Source organism: Zosterops lateralis (genome assembly GCF_965231275.1).
Source record: "Zosterops lateralis genome assembly, chromosome: 9".
Classification (NCBI taxonomy): Eukaryota; Metazoa; Chordata; class Aves; order Passeriformes; family Zosteropidae; genus Zosterops; species Zosterops lateralis.
The window spans coordinates 29556716-29576422 of NC_139769.1; the positions used below are offsets into that span (position 1 = coordinate 29556716).

At 42.3% G+C, this 19707-nt stretch overlaps 1 protein-coding gene across 3 annotated transcripts in view; it reads right to left on the reverse strand.

Annotated features, from left to right (window-relative positions):
* The window catches only part of KIFAP3 (kinesin associated protein 3), a 68895-nt gene extending 49498 nt beyond the window's left edge, over positions 1–19397 (reverse strand). For 2 of the 3 annotated variants that reach the window (XM_083868042.1, XM_083868041.1), the window contains exons 1-10: positions 19315–19397; positions 14774–14905; positions 13384–13538; positions 12248–12303; positions 11609–11750; positions 10386–10485; positions 9507–9631; positions 8929–9027; positions 8079–8257; positions 5756–5918 (exon numbers count right to left, since the gene is read on the reverse strand). In XM_083868042.1, the coding sequence (XP_083724168.1) occupies positions 5756–5918; positions 8079–8257; positions 8929–9027; positions 9507–9631; positions 10386–10485; positions 11609–11750; positions 12248–12303; positions 13384–13538; positions 14774–14905; positions 19315–19346 (1183 nt within the window). In that variant the 5' untranslated portion in view covers positions 19347–19397. The other variant, XM_083868043.1, reaches the window with a different exon arrangement.
* Between the last annotated feature and the right edge of the window lie 310 nt (positions 19398–19707).

The window sequence follows — 19707 nt, forward strand, 5'->3', positions numbered from 1 at the left end:
TATAAATGCTGAGTTCTGAGACATACTGCACCCACCTCTCCTTAAGTCACTCCGACATGCTTAGGTCTATCTGCACTTCTAATAAGGATTTTGAAAACTAATGTTAAGAGATGTTTTTTGTTTGAGGGGGTTTTTTTGTGTGTTTGGGTTCTTTTTGTTTGTTGTTGAAGATTTTTCTCTTTTTTTAAGCCTTGGCCATACTCACCACAAATGATAAAAAAACTACCATTAAAATAAATCCCTTAATAATTGCTGCTTTCCAACAGACTGGTCCCTGTAGTTGAACTGTTACTTAATGTGCTTCAGCCAGCCTTTACTATAAAGGAATGGAGACACCCCAGGCAATATTCACACAAGTAGTATTGGAACCAGCTGCTGCAGAGCCACCTTAGGAAAAAAAGGTTTCTCAATTTAATTGGGAAAACAGGAGGAAGCATAAATTTTACTGCCATTAATAACTTCAAGCACTCCCGATATGACTTTACCTCACCCTGATGGCTGGACATGTGCTTTTTGTTAGGGTCTTTGCCACATCTGACCCTTATTGTTTGCTCACTTGATCAGGTAAGAAAATGTATGTTTCTTTATAGGATAAACGAGGCCTATTAAAGTCAGAAAAAACCACTGCAGTAGCCTATAAGAAGCTCCATTTTTCAACAGATGTGTGAAGCTCCATAATAAGTTCATTACAAAAAGGCCAAGTGAACTCATAAAGAGAGCACATCTACTTTAAGCCTTCTTAAAAGAAACTTTCATAAAAGGAATAGAGCATTAAAAACCCACAGCACTCCGTTAATTAGAGAGCAAAGTACTACTTGGCTTTTTAAACAGCAGTCACCATATAATCCAGCTTGGCTGCAGACCATATCAAGCCTTGATTGTTAAGAAGCCCAACATACAACTGTTTGGCAATTCTTTGATTGCTCATTAAGCCCAACTTGTAAAGAATGGAAAAATATCAGAGGAATTTCAGCAGTTCCCAGAAAAGATTCTATCCGTGAACCCAGTAAAGAAAGGCTCTTCACTGAGGACTAAATGTGACTGTCAGTGCTACTCTCTGCTCTGTCTTCTCCAGCTTAAATGAACAAGTCAGAGAAGTCTGACTTACTTCAGAGTTTGCACAGCCCTTGAATTTTATCTAAAATAGGTGGCTACTGCTCCTCACTGTGCTTATATTGAGTCTTAGAACACCAAGAAATTAATGGTGAAATTGTGAAAACATCATGGCAGGATGCTCACATTAATAAGGCAGAGAGGCCTGGGCACAATGTGTGACTGGCAAAACTATACTGCTGCTACCTGGGGCTGCCCACACTGTGTTTCAGAGTGCTGTATAACAAACATTCATCTGCTTGGCTGAACACAAATCCACAAAGCCAAATTGCTTTCAGCCACTGTAATCTGTGCTGGAAAACATAACCCAGGATGTTCCTCACCACCTAAAATCTTTTTGACATTGACTACCTTGGCACTGTGTGGCACTTTCACAGCTGTATGCACAACCCTTCTGCACTCCATGTTCTGTTTGGGCCTGATCTGCAGCCGATCTGTTTTGTGACCCACCCACTTTTCAGTTCATCAGTATCTATCTGTGTTCAATCTTCAATTTTTTAAAGCAGACAGTAATTGCAAGACACCAAAGAGATACTTCAATCTGACTTCCAAGCATAATGGGGTTTTATTCTTTCAGCATGGCTCACACTGGGGAGTGAACGAAAAGAAAATGGCATTTCAAGAAGGTATGTATTGAGTACACCTAAGAACTGTCCAGCAGCTCTAGGAGATTATCACATACACAATCAAAAAAATGTTTGTTCCCTGCACAGAGTCAGACCTACTCCTTTTACTCTTTAAGCAGCAACACAGTTCACTGACAGCTTTTGCAATATTCCCTATAATTTGCATCCTTGGAGAGGGATACCTCACTGACAGGAGGAAGCAGAAATGCCAACACTGCCCATCACACAGGGAGGCTCCCGGGAGCTGCTTCTGAACAGGGCTCCACCAGGAGCTTTTCAGGCTGCCTTAACTCCCACAGCAGCCCTCAGCTGGCTCTGCTGTACAAACTGCCTGCTGCTCTCCTGGCAAATGGGGAACTATTTGTCTCACTTCACAAAGACTAAGAAACAATCCAGACACAGCATAAAATAATACCCTTATTAGAAGACTATGAATCACAAGCTGTGCCTATATTAAGGAGAGCTGTACTAAAAATTTTGTATTCAGTTTGGCCATTTAACTGAAAAACAAAGTGGATTTGGTCCAAACAAAAAGTGAGGGGGGGGGTTATTTTTCCTTTAGACAATATTTTCTTCTGTTTGCTGCCAGGACATTTACTTTAGAAGCCAATCACACATCCAGGGGAAGAATTATGAAAAAGGGTAACATTTCCCTTATGTGCATCAGTGGGAGAGCATTTTCAGGGATCAAGATCTGTATCCTGTTTTTAAGTTCAGCTCTATGTTTCCCTCTTTTGAAACTCTACCATAACTAGAGAAACTACTACCATAACTAAGTCCTCTCCTCCACTTCCCTTGAATTCTGCCATGCAAAGCACAATGAGAGCACTCTAAGAGGGAAGCAAACCTCCATGGAGTAGTGTGTAGCAGGCTGATTTGGTCTCTTTCCAAAGGGATTACTGGAAGATACTGAACCCGTGTTTTCCATATTTCAGGCAAACATCTAGTTTAAACCACTTGATGAATTCACATGAATTCTCACCTTAGGCAACTGAAGTCATACTTCACATATATTGGCACAGAAAGGAAAGATTGCTTGCAAGATAATTTCTAAGTATTAAAACAGAGCCACACTACAAAAAAAATCCCTGCAGGGTTCTGGTGGTTCAGCATTTAAAAGGTCTGGTTAAAGGATGGAAGTCACACAAAGCAACAAAACCTCTTTTCATAGCTCCTCAACCACCCTATGTATGGAAAAAGCTGAATACAGCAGACTGTATCTTACAGGCCTCCACAGCTCTGCTCTGCCTTCAGATCTCAAGTCTGAAGCCAAACTTCCCTTAGCTGCACACAGCTCTTTGAGCATCACAGCGTAACACAGATCAGCTGTGGCTGATTAATTTGGGTGCCTGCAGGGAGCAAGAGGAGCCTTGTCATATACAATACTTGTGACTTGTGAAGAGAAACCGCGAAAACGAGCAAGCGGTGCTGACTGGCACAGCTCCATGGGGAAGCAGGCACTGGCACTATTAAAAAGAAAAAGCTAATTAAAATGGAAACCAAGACTTAAGCAGAAATTCTCATGTCCATGCTTTCAACAGCAGCCTCAACACTCTGGAGTGTGATTGAAAGAAAGATGGTCCTTCGCCATTATATCCATGGCATACTTATTCCACTTCTGAGAGCTCATTTGGAGCCAGTTCATCACCACTGCTTCAGCCTCTACCTCCATTTAAGAGTCTTCCTGCTCCCAGGCAATTAAGTGTCCCTTGGGAAAGCAGTGCATCTTCCAGAACTGCAGACTCCATTCACCTCCATGCTCAGCCCTACACCACTGCCTAACAAACCCTTTAATTCTTTGCAATCTCAACTCTCCCCTTGAACACCTACGACACTTAATTTGTACCCATCTCAAAGCCAGTGCTAAAGACTCAGAGGCCCAGCATGCACAAATGCTGAATTTCAGGAGGTTGAGTCAGCACATTTGACCTCTTGGCATTAAGAGTTGTACAGGTACTTGTCAACAGCTGTTGTGCTCTGTTAGCACTTGGAGATGACCTGCAAATGTAAACTGAAGGGTATTGACTTGAATAATGTGTGTTTAATACCCAAATAACCTGTATAAATGGGGCATCTGGCATATGGCTGTTTTATTATTCAGATTGCAGACTTCTCTCAGACAGGATACGCCAAGTGATGCATTTGAGAATTGCTTGAATCATCATACCAAGAAAAGTCTCACAAATCACAGTTACAGCTTAAAGTAATAGACAGTATTTCCATCTAGGTTTTCTAGTTAGCACATGAAAAGTAAGTATCAACCAATTCTACAGGGAGAAGCAGGGACAAACAGCACATGCCTCTATGAAAAAGTAAAATTAGAAGCAAGAGAAAGAATGGTTAAATACTTCTGAGATGAGAAAAGAAACACTGTGAATATTCTGGAAGTACCAGTGGGACTTGCAGTAGATTACCCTAACAGCCACTTGAGGAACAGACTCCAATCCTAGCAACCAGCTCTTCTGAGCTAAACAGCCTTCACACGGGCCTAGTTACCACTCTAAGAGAATGGCATTTGAAAAGCAACTCTCCTCTCCACATTACAAACAGACTCTAGAAAGCAGATTTTAACTGGTGAGTTCAGTCTGACTCTAACATTAAATGGGGAATTTCTGGGAGCAGGGACTTCAGTGATTTGTGTCATGCCATTGCCCGGGGTGACAAATCCCCAGAAGCCCCACTTAGAGCAGCACTTTATGAACAAAAGGGACAAGTTCCTGCTCCAAAAAGCTTACAACCCAAGCTGAACCAAAGTAATCAGACCCTCTCTCAGACAAGAGGAAAGAGATTTCCTCATCAGCTTCTGTTTCTCAGTTCACTTTACTAATAACATTGTCTTGAGGATAAAAAGATAAAGAAGAGGGATTTCAAATGCCAATTTTCATTGTCCTAGTTCAGACCACGCAAACATGGTTGTGGGACAGAAAGTATAAAAGGATGTGAGGCATTTTAGGCTGAACCAGGTAGCTGTTACATAATAATCACCAACAGGATTAAGGCTTCCAAAGCACTGTAAGTTTTCATGGTGTTCACCAAACAGCAACAAGGTTGTGTTGAGATTGAAGTAGAATTGAGGAGACAAACAACCCCAAGAGACTTCAAATCTAGAGAGGAAAGCTGAGATTCACCACTGCATTGCCCTTGCTCCAGCCAGTATCTGGATATAAGCTCTGCACTAGATTTAGCACATCCCAAAGCCAACAGATTTCAGAAGATTTTAGCAATGTCTTGCATCAGTGATTCACACCAGACAAGATCCTCTACTCTCACTCAGCAATCCTTAGAGCCAAACATTGCTAAACCTTTAGTGTATCTACCAGAGCAGCCTCCAGGTAGTATCAGCCAAAGAACACACAAAAAGCAATAAAAGTTCCTCCTCAGAACTCCAGCGTACAACAGTGATCAAACAGAACGATCCTCAGCTTTTTCCAAACTCCTTATTGTTTCCATGGCTCTCCCCTAGAGACAACAAAAAGTTTCACTTGTAACTCATGTACTTACAAGATCTTAACGCAAAACTGCCAAGTTGAAAGTCTAGAAATCAGTACTGCCTAGATTGAAAATTAACAAAATTGGGAGATTTCTGATCTGGACAAGTTACAAGAGTCAGCAAGTATATCAACCTTCATTAAAAACTTATCTATCTATCTATCTATGTAGTTTGCACCTTCATCAGCTAGGCTCATTGCTGGTTATTCTTCCTAGCTGCTCCCCCAGAATTTCAAACATCATTCATGTGTCAGCCCACATGGTTTTCAGGTAGCCACTGAAGTAATTTTGAAAAACTGCAAGATTCATTCTACAGTTTAAGAGACTCTAGAAGTAAATCTACTGGAAACATTCTAACCTTCCATTTAAATCTGTGTGTGCCACGATGATCTGAATGCTGAGAAGCTGGGAGTAGTGAGGAATGGCAAAGACAAAAGTGACACAGCAGCTGTGAGGTACATCACACCATGATGCAAAGAGCTGCACTGGAATGCTGAAATGTCTGTGTCAGACAAAAGAAGACATACCCAGCAGTGCACTGAGTTTGGGAAGCAAACCAACATGGACCATTTTACTTCTCAGGCCTGTATCAAAGGAGAGATTCAGTAAGAGTCGAAGAGTGATGTTCAGCAGGTCTTCATGTTCACACGGTACCATTTTCACAAGTTTTTCAATAATATCCATTTCAACCTGTATTTCAAGAAAACAAAACAAAACAAAACAAAACAAACAAACAAACAAACAAAAAAAATCATAACCCATCCAAACTTACTTTGGCTTCAGTATCCAATTTGTAGCCATAATACTGAATGCTAATGCATTTTAATATGAAGTAGTTTTGATTATGCCTTTGTGGTTGAAGTCTTCTAGATTGGGTTACTGGGAAACATTGATTAAAAACCAGTTCAGATGTCTTGGAAACATTCCTCACAGATGGAATACTGCAGGAATGTGAAGACTTGACCTGCAAAACTAGATTGGGGTGAGCAAACTCATTTAAACTTTAACACATGCAATCCTGCAGCAACTGCCAGTAGAGTCAATGATAGACCCAATCAAGAAAAACAGAAAATTGGCATCCAAAAAGAATTTGAGACCTTTCATTATGAATTTCAAATGAACTCCTAGACAGAAGTGTGCATGTGCTCTCAGAAGAGGCATGCCATCCTGCATGTTAATTTAATAAAAGCATGAAAGTCATATTGAAACATGTATCACTTTCCAATTAAAAAGTGGAATCCAGGAACTGAGAAGTGGTATCAGTTCCTGAGATCATGTTCACTTCACCAGCCAGAAAACACATCTGAACTGGCAAGACTTCAGAAAGTTTTTATCATGTTTTAAGCAACATTTCTGTGCTTTTATTTGACATAATCTTTTAAATGCATTCATTTTTTGTTTCCCAGATCCTTCTTTGGCCAGAAGGAGGCACATAAAATTACTTGGCATTCTTCAGACTTCTCCATGTACATTACTACTCTAGTTATAAATAGACACTGAATGAATACTAAGAAGTTACAGCTCTCCCCACACAGCACAGTGCAATAACCCAAGAAGTGCCTGGACAGCTTTGATCAGAAACAATCAGATAGCAAGAACTCCTACCTCACTGCTTTGAATTTCATATGGCCCTGGAATAGCCAAGGAAAGAATGTGCTATAAATACATTTGGATTATTCAGTTTTACTTAGAATCAGGTGCTGCACAACTAATCTTGGATCATTTTGCCTTTGACAGTTTTGTATTACTGCCCAATACAAATATGAGAACACCTTATCCTTCACTTGTAGCTTTCCTAAATAAAACCATGGAGAAAAAACCATCATCTTCATTATCAGTAAGGAATGCTCAGACAGCTGACCTGAAGCACACCAATATTTTCAAAATTGTTAGGACACTCTGAAAGAAAATGGATTCAACAATTTTGTTTTATTTGTCTTTCCACTAAATCAGATGGAATGGGGAAAGTGTGCCAGCAAATCAGTGGGCTGGAGAGCTAATTCTTATTTTCCTAACCAAGTCCCATATATAAATAAGGGAGATTCTTGTCTGCAGTGTTCAGTGCACATGCATGCAAAGGTCCAGTTAATTCACTACTGCTTTTACACAGATCTTTTCATCTCAGAGTCTCTGTGTACCATTGATCTCAGATTACACCTCTTGGATAAGAAAAATGTATCATTTTCATCTACTAAATTGTAATAGAGGCACAAAGGTGAAGTCAAGCATCTATTAAAGTATCAGTAAAGGAGATACTTGGCTAGAGCTTGAAGTCACAAAAAAAGTATTCTACAATTTTAGAAGTGAAAGACTTCACCAAAACAAAAGGATAGGAAGGAAAACTGCCTCCAGTTCTTAGGAGCTACTGGCAGCAGGAAGGAATAGATGTGAAGTGCCTTTCAAAACCACACTGACATAGAAAATAAGTAAACTAGTCTAGCAAACTCCAGAGGGATAAATACCCCTCTCCATAAGGAAATACATGGCAGAAACAATAATATGCTGTCACAAGAGTATAGATTGGGGGCAGTCATGGGCATCACCAGAAGTGGGGGTATGACAAAACCCTGATGTGCTGAATTCAAAATTTGGAATTTTGTGGATCATATTTTGCTTCATATTGTCTGTCTGGGATGACATTTCCTAAAACTGTTTGCAGTAGGTTTTGATTGGATGTTGTGCTTTTCTTTCACTTATTTTATTTGTAACTTTTACTTGTAACAAAACAGGATAATCAGTGCTAGAGATACTCAGTATGAAAGCAGAGATGCCTCCCTCTTCCCTCCAACCACACAAAGTTTTCAGAACTCCAACCTTTCCAGCATGGCAGTAGAGTGCTACAAGCCTCACCATATCATTTTTGTTCTCCATGAAAATGCTGAGTTTCTTCAGGAAGGTTACAACGAGGATGAGCAGCTCAAAATTATCCCGGTCCAGGGCTTTCACCAACATGTGGACAATGTTCTTGTTCCTCATCTTCAGCTCAATGCGAGTGTCCTCAGCCAGGTTTAGGAGAAGGTAAATGGCAACTAACAAAGGTCAACACAAATCACAGCAACAGATCATAACCAACACAGCTAAACAAGTCTCTATTTACACTTTAAGTGCTGAAGGCAAGACTTGCATAAGCATTATGCTCCCTTTTCAATGCATTTTGAAGGAAATTGCCTGTGAATGCTTTTTTTGCCTCTTTATAAAGCATTAAGAAGATTAATTCTAATCATGGCTCTGAAAAAAAAATAGAATTACGATCACTGGAAGCTTTTTATGTTGTGTGGTTTGTATTTTTTTATTTCAATTCCAACAGGAGCATTAAAAAAGCCCCTCTCAGGAAAGAGAGAGGCCATTTAGACAATTTCAATCTAATATGAAGTACAAAACTGAGATAGAATGAAATATATTCAAAGAGTCAGATACAAGCTAATTTAGGCAAATTCAAAACAACCCAAATACCCAACTCCTCCCAAACCAACATCATGAGCCAAGAGTGGATCACTTTTGCTCTTCTTCTGACAAATAGCTTTTAAAATTACTAATAGCATCAAACAATCTGATTAAATACTTGTCTTCTCCCTATTCTTTGGCAACTCTTCCATATTCATCCACACATTCAGGATGATTCTGGTTATAACAGGAATCAAGCAGGATCCCTCAGCCATGTTTACCAACAACAAAATAATTTGCTACTTGGATTTGGTACCTCTAAGCAGCTGTTCCTGCTTGACAACCAGCCCTTTGTATTTCTTGTAAGTTTTCTCATAGTCCTTTTTCAGGGTTTGATTTTCAGGATCTTCATCAAGTGAATTACAGGAGTTAAGGAGTTCAGTGAAAAGTGATGCAGGTTAGATGACAATTGCCCTCAAAAGTGTTCCCCAATCACCAGTGAAAAGCAAGGGATGTGTGGAACACTCAGTGTCATGACCCTCCCTCAGCACCAGCCTGCTACTCCTGCAATCCAGGCAGGATTCTTCTGCCCTTCTAGGCAGGGATATTTTACACCCTAATAAGCAGCACAGATGTTCTAAGACATACTGCTGATAAAAATATAATTTTTTTTTCTTGTGTTGCTTTAGTAGCTTCAGCTTAACCTCTTTCATATCCCAAAATCTCCACTCTTGGTCTTTCTCAATTTCTCTATACCTGCAATTATATTTTGCATTTTCTGGTAAATTCTACTGTTTTTAGATATGATGCTGTGTATTCCTCTTGTGTAACCAAACAACATTCATCAAAATAAGTCAGAAACCATCAGGCTAGGCCAGAGCATCAAAAGGATATCAGCTTTCTTCTTTTTAGCAAGTTCTTCCTGCCAAAGCTCATGTCTCTTCAGTTCATGGTCTATGATATTCATACACAGGGCTCCAATTTTGTAATGTGTGATTATCCCATGAAATTGAGAGAAACTACATTGATGAAATAATACTTGTGAGGAATAAATATCAACAACTCTATATCTATTTTGACATCTATGGCAACAATACTGCACCACATGAAAAAAGGTATTTTAAAAAGGTATTTACAGTGTGCCCCATTATAGCACTTCCCTACTGGAAAATTATTTCAAAACAAGAACAATCCCTGCAAACATCAATATTTTCTCAACTCGTAGAAAGACAAGGAACAGTTTGTTGTTCCAGATCAAAATAAAAACACATTTCAGTTTTTGTGCATAAAGGAAAAGGTTTTCCCCTCAGCCCTGCTTTCCATACTGCAAATGCTTCAGAGCACTCTCTCCTCACCAGAAACATAACAGATACCTAAACCCAAGGTAAATGCAATTTCTGCTTGAATTATTTCTAGGCAGGGTATGCTGAAACACTGGCATAGCTAAACAAGAGCAAGCATTCACTTCAGTTTTGAACATTGTTTCTTCCCTGTAGGAGTGCAGATGGAAATTAGTGGTGGCAGCTCAGCCACTTTTCATTTCTGACACAAAGCTATGAGTCAGAATCTTTACTAGTTTCCTCCCAGCTCTCTTACAAACTGCCTCACTATGAGAGTTCTTTTTGTTATAAATGATGAAACTGAGGCACAAATGTGTTTCTGTCTATTTTTCCTGTTTCAGAGAAGTTTTGTAGTGCAGAGCAGAAAACAAATGAAAAGCCACTTATCAGAGCTACATTCTTTATGTTCCTAAATCCGGGACTCTGCACTCACCTTGAAAAGCAGAAGAAAATGTAAATTATATTGGTAGCCAGTTCAATGCTTTGTTTCCAGTCTTCCCTCAGCACTCTAGCCAATGCACCCAAGGCAGTTTCTGAAGTGGAACAAGATTTAGAGAAGCATCAGCATTTTGTGTCCCTCCTTTTCAGCTTGTGAGTGTCAGAATTTGAATAGACCTTATTCTAAGTTTTCTAGTGGAACACTTTCACAGGTATCTCACTTTAACAGGCAACAAGAGCTCACAAGCTCTGTCTGGAACAGCACCAGAGAGTACCCTGGGTGGCCACCCTGTCACAAACCCTAAGAGGCAAAAACATAGGAGGAAAGTGCAACCAAACATCAAAGTCATCTTAAAACTACCACTAACCTTTGGATCTTGCAGCCTCTGCCAGCTCTGTGCTCCACACTACACTGCGTCCCCTGCCTAAAACACCACCATTTTCACTTTCAAATCCCCTTTAAATTCTACCTTGACAGACAGTATTTCTCATCCATCTTTCTATTTATTTTTCCCACTGAATCTACTTCATATTATTTAATAATTTGGTTTCTCCTTGTCTTATTTAATCTCACTTTTCCATTCACCTTCCCCTAGCTAGTCTCTCTTCATGTATACCATGCTAGTCCATCAGAAAAGCAGCAACTGGGAACACAAAGCACTAAATATTTTCAACAACTCATAGGGACAAGCCATTATTTCATGGCTCACCATTCCCCTCCCATCCTTCTTCTGTGGTGACACTGCAAGATGGGCATGTATTGAAGTCATCATTTACTCAAGGAATGTGAGGGTGTAAAGGCTCAGCAAAAGAGACAAAAGGGGCAAGGAAAGAAAATTACAAGATTAAGTTATGTCAGCTTGCAAACACCCCTTTCAAGGCAAGTCTCCTGATCTACAGGATACAACACATTCCCATCTCCAGCAGTAATGCTGGCTGAAGCTAATTTAGCATCAAAATAACTAGGATTCAAAAAAAAAAAAAAATAGCTGAAGCCTGTAGAGCCTAGGAAGATTTCAGTATTAGGCTCCCCTAAGACCAGTCTGAGCAGCATCCATTTGTAGACAGAGGCAACCGGGCTTTGATGGCCACCTCATTATACACAGAGAAATAGAGTCTAGCAAACTAAAGAAAATCCCTAATTAAAGGTGAACTACTTTTCCCTGGACACAAATTAAGAGCACATCAAGAGAAATTACCATTGGGTTTTAAAATTACCATTTATAAGCAGCTCTTCCAAATTATCAGGATTCCTGGCCAGCTGCAGGATGAGGGCGGAGCCACGCACCTTGTCAGGAATGTCCTCGTACAGTAACTCAATGTACTCATCCATGTCATTGATATTGGCAACTTCATCAATCTGGAAGCAGCCACAAGCAAGGGTTTCACAGAGACACATGGCAATTTAACACCAGCAATCACAACGTTATTCAGTCATGACACCAAAAGGCACTCAGCTTCTGAGTACAGGTCTTAGGCAAAAATAAAATACAAGCTAAAAAACCCCAACACATGCAGAATCACTGCCAATGAACACCAGGAAATCTGGGGAGATATAATTCCCAAAAATAAAAGGATGCTCAGACATGACTCTGTGTCCTGTCTGATGTTCCAGACCTCACTGGCTGTCCTGCTGTGTGCTATACTTGGAGGGGCAAGTATGCAAGTCAAATATTTTACCCTTTATGGAGGTAATTTTTTTCCATTGTGCAGTATTTCCAAACCAAGTTCTTTGTTTAAAAAACAAGAATTAAAAAGCCGCAATAATTCAGCATTTCTTCTCCCCTCCTCCCTTTGGTAACTGCTTACTGAAGTAGTAAACAGGGTTTGCATTTCTCTTTTAAAAACAATATTTACCTCTGTTCCTTCAAATGGGGGTGGATCTTTTGGCTTGCTGGTTTTCTCTTTCTTTTCTATAAAGGAAAAGTGCAGTTGAGTGTAGTTAAGTTACACACAAACACAGACCAAGCACATATCCAGTGTTCTCATAACGAATACCCTAGTTAAATCAAGGTCAAAGTCCTTTTGTGTCCAGGTGACCAGCCACACTAATACAGGTTTCTGAAGCTGAACAGTCCCTAGGGAGTAAAGCAAATCCTCAGCTGCTTTTTGACAACTCAGTCTAATGATCAGTGGGGGCAGACAGAGGGCAATAAACATTAGAGCAAGCCCAGAATGACAACACTCACTCCCAAAGTGAGACACCTCAGCAGCTTTGATTCCGCTTGTGCCCTGTGACACACCAAGACACAGAAGCGCAGAGTGAAAGAGGGTAAAACATGCAAAGCTCTTACAATCAAATCCCACATACAACATAAGTCTTTGTCTTAAATTTGTCTCACTAGGAATCCAGCTTGAAAACAAAGCTTACCATTACCTTGATAACTGCAAGGTAATGTAGAATCTAATGTTAAATATTCAACTGTGCCCTGAGCAGAAAGTTCAGGGTGAACTTAAGACATAAACAGGAGCACCAAGAGGCCAGGAACTTAAGATGACAAGGTGAGAGAAACACCCCAGGCTGTTTGCTACACTGGACCAAAGCTTGTCAGGCTCTGAAACTCTTTAGGTTTACACACAGCCCAAGTTCAGCCTCAGCACACTGTCTACCCTAGCAAGAGGCGATGGCAGAGGTCTCTCTAGGAAGATCCTCTTAGAGACTTTCGATGTCATCACTGTAAGTGCAGGTTCAATATGATGAGGCTGCACCCAATAGCAGAATCTGTACCACTCAGCTTCTGCTACAGCACAAGGCAGCCAGTAAAAAGCATCGATACTAAGTGTAACCAAAATATTAAAATACATTTGGTTGTTAAAAAGGTAATTTCCTCCAATCTCACTTCAAGATCATAATTGTGCTCAAGGGTGATAAAACATACATGTCCCCTACTGTCACCATCCCCAGACACATTGGGCTCTCAGCTAGAAACCCCAGTATTTGTTCAAGGCTGAGGCACTCCAGCCCCAAGCTACTTTGTTGCTGTATGTTTTACCTGTTACTGCTGAGGTATCCTTGCGGTTCCGCAGGTAGTACAGCAGCTGCTCCACTTCTGCCAGCTTGGAGGGGTGGATGAGCTTGCATTCCTCAACAACCTTCCGAGCCAGGGAACAAATGTCTGTGTTTGCATTAAGACTCTTCAGCCGAATTCTGCAACACAGACAAGTCTCTTCTCAGTTTTTATATTTTTTTATCTTCAGTCCTTTGATTACGTTTACACAGTCAGGAATTTCTTCAAGCAGAAATGATCCTGATACACCCAGTGCCTGTGCCTTTCATGCCAAAGTGGTGTCTCTGAACTCCAAATGGCAAGGAACTGTCAAACAGATTTGGTGGAGCGTAACTGTTCATGAGCTGACAAGCAGCAACATTAAAGGCAGCTGTATGAACAGATCCCTTACAACCATCTTAGACACAAAAGACAGTAACTGATTTACAATATACCCCATAAAAAGTGCACAGGACCACAAAGGAGGACTGCACACAAAAAAGTCCCAGATGAGAGACAGTTCTGGGTGTTCTCTGCACAGGAAGGTTCTTTTGCAGTGCCAGGAGTCTCTCACAGCTCTGGCAGATCTGCAGCCAGGTCCACAAGCAATGAGCAGTAAGAAATCTCTGCGAGCATTAACAACAGGGTGGAACAAAAAGGAATTCCACTACCTTGCAGGTGCAAGTTGCTGATTCATCTGATGACAGAAGAATGCTTCTGATATCTTCAAAAATTTGAGACAATTTAAGGATACCCTTCCCCCCCCACCCCCCGTTATTATTCTAACACACACAGAGGCAGCTGCTTCAGCTCAAATTTTCAAAAAGAAAACAGTACAGAGATAAAACCCCCCTAGAACAGGTCCAACCTTGCAGCTTGAAAACTGAAGTTATGATAGTTCTCTGGGCTTTTCCAGTGGGGAATATTTTAATAGTATTGAAAGAAATTAACCAGGCAAAAGTAAAATGCAGATAAAGCAGTGAATTCACTGGTTGGGCAGGGGCAGATCAAAACAACAGGAAAACCAACAGCTGGAGCATAAAACTGTCAGGAGGTTCAGGGGTACTTCTTGCTCCAACATGAACTACCATTTGCACAGGAAACAATCACTTTACTCTTCTCTGCCTCAATTACCCATCATGTAAAACAGGAGCCATCACTTTTCTTTACAGAACACCTTAAAGGACATGGCTAAAAAGCAATTTACACCATGTGTTTCAGATGTTAACCTTCCTAGGCACATGTTATTTCCCAGCTTTGAAACCTTCTGCTAGTCCAGCACTAAGCTGCATAAAGATTATAAGCTACAATTTCTCAGAGGCAGGTGGTACTCTGAGTTACTGAATCTATGACTAGGAAGATCAAGATAAAATATCAGAGCTTGCTGTGACCTTACATTTTCTGACATCCCTTGCGTTCCCCCAGCATAGGGTCTCCCATCTCTCCCAGAATTGTTGCTTCCACCTCATAATGGACAACGAGGGCTTTCTCATGTGGATGCACATCTATGTGACCTCCTTTTACCTTCCTGTCAGAAAGGAAAAAAAATTGATTAAATGAAAAGCTCAGAAAACTCACCAGAGCAGAAATCAGTTACCTGCCTCCTGTTCTATGCAGACCCTAAACCCAAGTAGTGCTCTCTTTCCACACCATATTCCATCCCACACAGCTGTACCAAAACTCTTCTAGTGGCATATTCTTGGCTATTACCTGTAGTACAGAAATATCCAAGCCACTGGTCAAGCCTCATTCACAAAAATCAGAAAAGAAATTAAAGTTATCTGTTCCACATCACCACAATGCATTTCACCAAGCAGGTGAATTTCCCAGTTGATTCTCCAATACCTTGTCAGTATTGAAAAATCTTTGTCTAATGGCCTTCACTTAGTGCAGCCCTCTACAAACGGAATTTTTTTGTCATTTGCTTGGCTAACTCTTAATAGTTACAATTTGATGAGATTGAATTACAAATAATTTGTATTTCAATTTAAATATTCTCTCTTGAAACACAAACTTCTTTGCTACCATTGTTCACCTCACTGTGCCTGCTGCCAGGCTTGAGGAACTATCAAAATCAACAGCTGCCATCAAAAGATATCAATCACTTCTACCTTCTTTTCTACAGCTACAGATCCCTGGGAGAAGTATTCTCTAGAGAAGCACTCTGGGGTATGCAAGTGCCAAAAGGGCCTGTCCTGCTCTCTCCTCCTTTGTGCCAACAATTCTGTGTCCATGCAGGCCCAAGGGTCCTAAGGAAAGGCTCAGATGGATGAAGATACACCTCATTCCTGCTCTCAAGCAGTGGCAGAACCACATCCAGGGAACAGAGCGACACATTTTTATTTATTGGTAAAGATGACACTTGTCCCTTTTCCACCTGATACTGCCAGTTGAATATGTGCAGTGGTGCCATAAACCAGGCTGCTGAAACACTGCAAATTAAAACCACCTCCAAAATGCAGGTTTGGCTTTTGGGATGTGGAGTGGGTTTTTTGTTGGGTGTTCAGGTGTTTTAGATAGATCATGTCCATAAAGAGAATTACAAGTGGCTTCACCAGTAGTCATATCAGCATCTAGGAGACAGCAGGTAGCCATGGCATTGGGCTAATTGGATGCGGGAAAATGACTTTGACCTCATAAAGCTGGAAACGTCAGCAGATCCAGAGACAGCCTGTGGTGTAACCACTCTCAGCAGAAAATGTTTGAAATGTGTCCCCATCTACCCAGCTACTCTGGTGTCCACTTTCCCTTTTGCAAAATACAGCTGCAAAAAATACCTTTGTCTCAGGATACAGCTGCCCAAAAAACCCCACAAGCCACAGAAAGGTTTGCTGTGGGAAACGGGGAGTCCGGTTCAACCACCAGCCTTGCAAGGACATAAAGATACACAGAGCAAACAGAAATACCTCCCTGCTAGAGAATAACATTTTCCATGAGAGTACAGCAGAACTCTCTTTATGACTTGAGATTTTTTGAAGAGACTTGGGTTCATTCCCCTTTAACAGTACCTTGAAACAGATGTTTCATTACAGTCTGTTCTCTGTTCTCACAAGGTCCAGTCTTGCAGGACAGGAAGCTTATGGCAAATCTATTCCAAAAGAATCCAGCACTCACTCCCCACCTCCAAATGTATCTCTCCCACATTAAGATCTATCAGGAGATGCCAACTGCAAACACCCAGACTCCTGACAGTCAGAGCTCTGGTTAGTGACAGCTTACTAATATTTACAGATATAAAGAAAAGGATGGGTAAAGAACAGGAGTTTGGTAAAGTTTTACAAGAATAAAGCTGAACTAACAGCTCATCATTGCCAAAAGGATTAGATCTTCCCGTGTTTTCCCTGCTCCTGGCAGTCACCTTGGAGTTCAACATGAGGGCTCATCAATCCCTGTCACAGGCAATTCCAGCAATTCAACAGAAAACTCTCCACGTTTTGGAGAGAGGAAGTTTTTCACTGTGTAACAGAACTAAAGTGCTCTACAGAAAATGAACAACACTGCCTATTTATCATCAGGGGAAAAAAGGAGTGAAACCTCCCCCTTTTGGCAACAGTAAACCACTGATGAGCTTAGAAACCAGGAGAGCCTTAGCTTAAGACTGCTTAAACAGTTTTAGAACTTCCCATATTTAATTTTGTCTTTCAGAGGGACAGATGGGTAAACTGAAGAACTTACAGCTGCAGAGATTTTCTGCCCTTTCACACTGACAAGCACCATCTCTGCCTGAGCTATTTCTGAGCTAATGAAGTCACAAATCGATACACAGCCAAGTTCCCTCTCTGAAAATCCTACCTTGTGAAAAGCCTGAGGACCTACACTAAAATGTACTCCCCAGCCACTGAAGTTGTTTTGCATTTGGAAAACACTGCATTCAGATTGTCAGCATCACAAGGTAAATCTTCATTTACAGAAAAAAAATCCCCTCCTCTCCCCTAAATCTACAAACATCTTCTTTACTGATTTTCTACACATCTAGAGCCTGTAAATCACTTCATAAAGCACTTTAAACTGCAAATGCTATAATGAGTAGAAGCAGGAATGCTCTGGGGAGCTCTCATGCACATCAGCCTGTCCTTTCACTTCACTGCTTGCTCCATCAACAAGAGCCCAGTACAGTTCCAGGTTTAAAAGAGACAGGAGCTGGCCAAGCTGAGCTCACATAACCAAAGCTGGAGCATTAATATCCTTTATTAACTAATTCCTTTAGAGGAAAAAAGCAAAAGCAAACTATCCCAATGAGAAGTGGGACAAACGGTGCAGGTGGGTCAGGCTGAAAATCCAATAACAAATCCCAGCAAGTCAGACTTGGTGGAAGGGGGAGAGCCCATGGAGGATGACAAAGGGAAACAGGGAGCACAGGAGTGCCCAGACCTCACACCAGCCTGGTCACATTAAACAGCACAGCAGGTAGGTTTGGCTTTGTGCTCCCAAAAAAACCATACAACTACACCTGTTGCAGGGATGACTACAAAACAAAGATTCCTACAAAATCGCACAAGATGGCAGAAACTGAAAAGATAAGGCTTAAAAAATAGGCACTACTCTAAGGTTACAGCTGTTGATTTAATTAAAGGTAGCCAATCAATTTTTATCCGTCATGGCATTGCTATGACAGAACTGATGTTCAAAGACTACCAATATTATTATTTTTTTCCCTGCACTGTTTTCAACTATGGGTCTTAATATGTAGCATATAAGGGGAGAAAAAGCAAAATCTAGACAGTCTAAACAGGAAATTCTGCAAATACTAATAAGTGGACAGGAAGTAAAAAACAAGAGCAGGAACTCCTTAGGATTCATGACGGATTGGATAAAATGACCAGCATGAAAAGAGAAAGTGACACTGTGCACACATGACATCTGAACAGAGGCCTAGATGACCTGGCATCCTTTGGGATTGATTCACTTTTGCTCTGAAAAAGCTGACAGAGATCCAACAGTTGCCAACTCAGGCCCTATTCTTTAGGCTGACTGGTCTCACTGCCAAACAGACAGATAAAAGGCACCATTCATTTATCATGTCTGCCACATCGAACCCAGATTATACACTTTATACATCACAGTTACCTCTTCCACTCACGTCACTTGTCCTGCCCAATCTGCCTTGCCATAACATCTAACTACTCCTAACATCTCTGAATCAGACTGCCAGCTTCTCCCCGAACCTGGCCTTACTGTCTTTTATCCCATCCCTGACCCCCAAAGCAGCTATCTGCCCCATCCCAGCACCTAATACACGATGATCCTCTCCACCCATCTCCTAACAGCACCCGTTCTCCTCTCACCCTGCTGTCACTTCAGTGCCTCGTCCCAAACGCACCATAAAACGCCAGCACAGCCATCCCCAGAGCAGAGCATCCCTCCAAACCTTCACCCCAGCAGCACCACTCCATCTCCCTGCCTACCCTGCCTTTGTAACCTTCACTCATCTCTAACCCTCCCAGTCCTTATCCAAATCTGCCCAAGAGAGTGGGGCAGGCTGAGGGGGGATCGCCTAAACAAATCTATCCCCCATTCCCAAACCCCTCACCCATCCTACCCACCCACCACAACCTCCAGCCAGCTTCCAAAATAGCCCCTCTTCACTCCCAGTACCTCCACCCACCTCATCCCCATCCCTCTCAGAACACTCCATTGTCATCTCCCCAGCTATAATCTCCCATCCATCCCCAAGCCAGTCCGCACTACAAACAGCGACACCTCAGCCCCTTCTTGCCCCCAACCCACCACACCCTCAGCTCCCTTAGGTTACTCCAACCACAACCGCCCATCCACCCCTCTGCAAACACCCCGCAACACCGTGTCTCCCACGCCATTACCTAACATACTCCATCCCTCAGGACAAGCTGCCTCGCCTCATCCGCCACGACCCCCCTCTGTCCCACGGTTCACCCCCAGAACGAACCACGGCGGCTCGTGCCCCTCCTCCCCGGTTACCTCTTGAGGTACCGGGCGTCCTCGCTCTGCATGGTGCCGGTGACGGGGGGGCGGGTGCCGGTGAGGGGCAGGGAGGGGTCGGGGGGGCGGCGGCCCGGGCAGGGCGCGGCCCCGCGCGCGCGGTGCTCGTTACCAGGGAGAGCGCGAGCCCCGCCCCGCCCTGCCCTGCCCTGCCCCGCCCGCGCACGCGCACGCGCGCGCCCTCTGAGCACGCGCTGCCGCTCCCCCGCGCACGCGCGCCGCGCTCGCCCCTCGTCCCCGCCTTTCCTCCCCGCTAGCGCCCCCTGCAGGCGCGGCGGAGGCGCTGCCCCTCACGGGCGGGAACACGCCCCTCCTGATCGCTTGCGGGGCCTCGGGAAAAGAAGCTGTGTGTTTTCCCTCCCTAAGTATGTA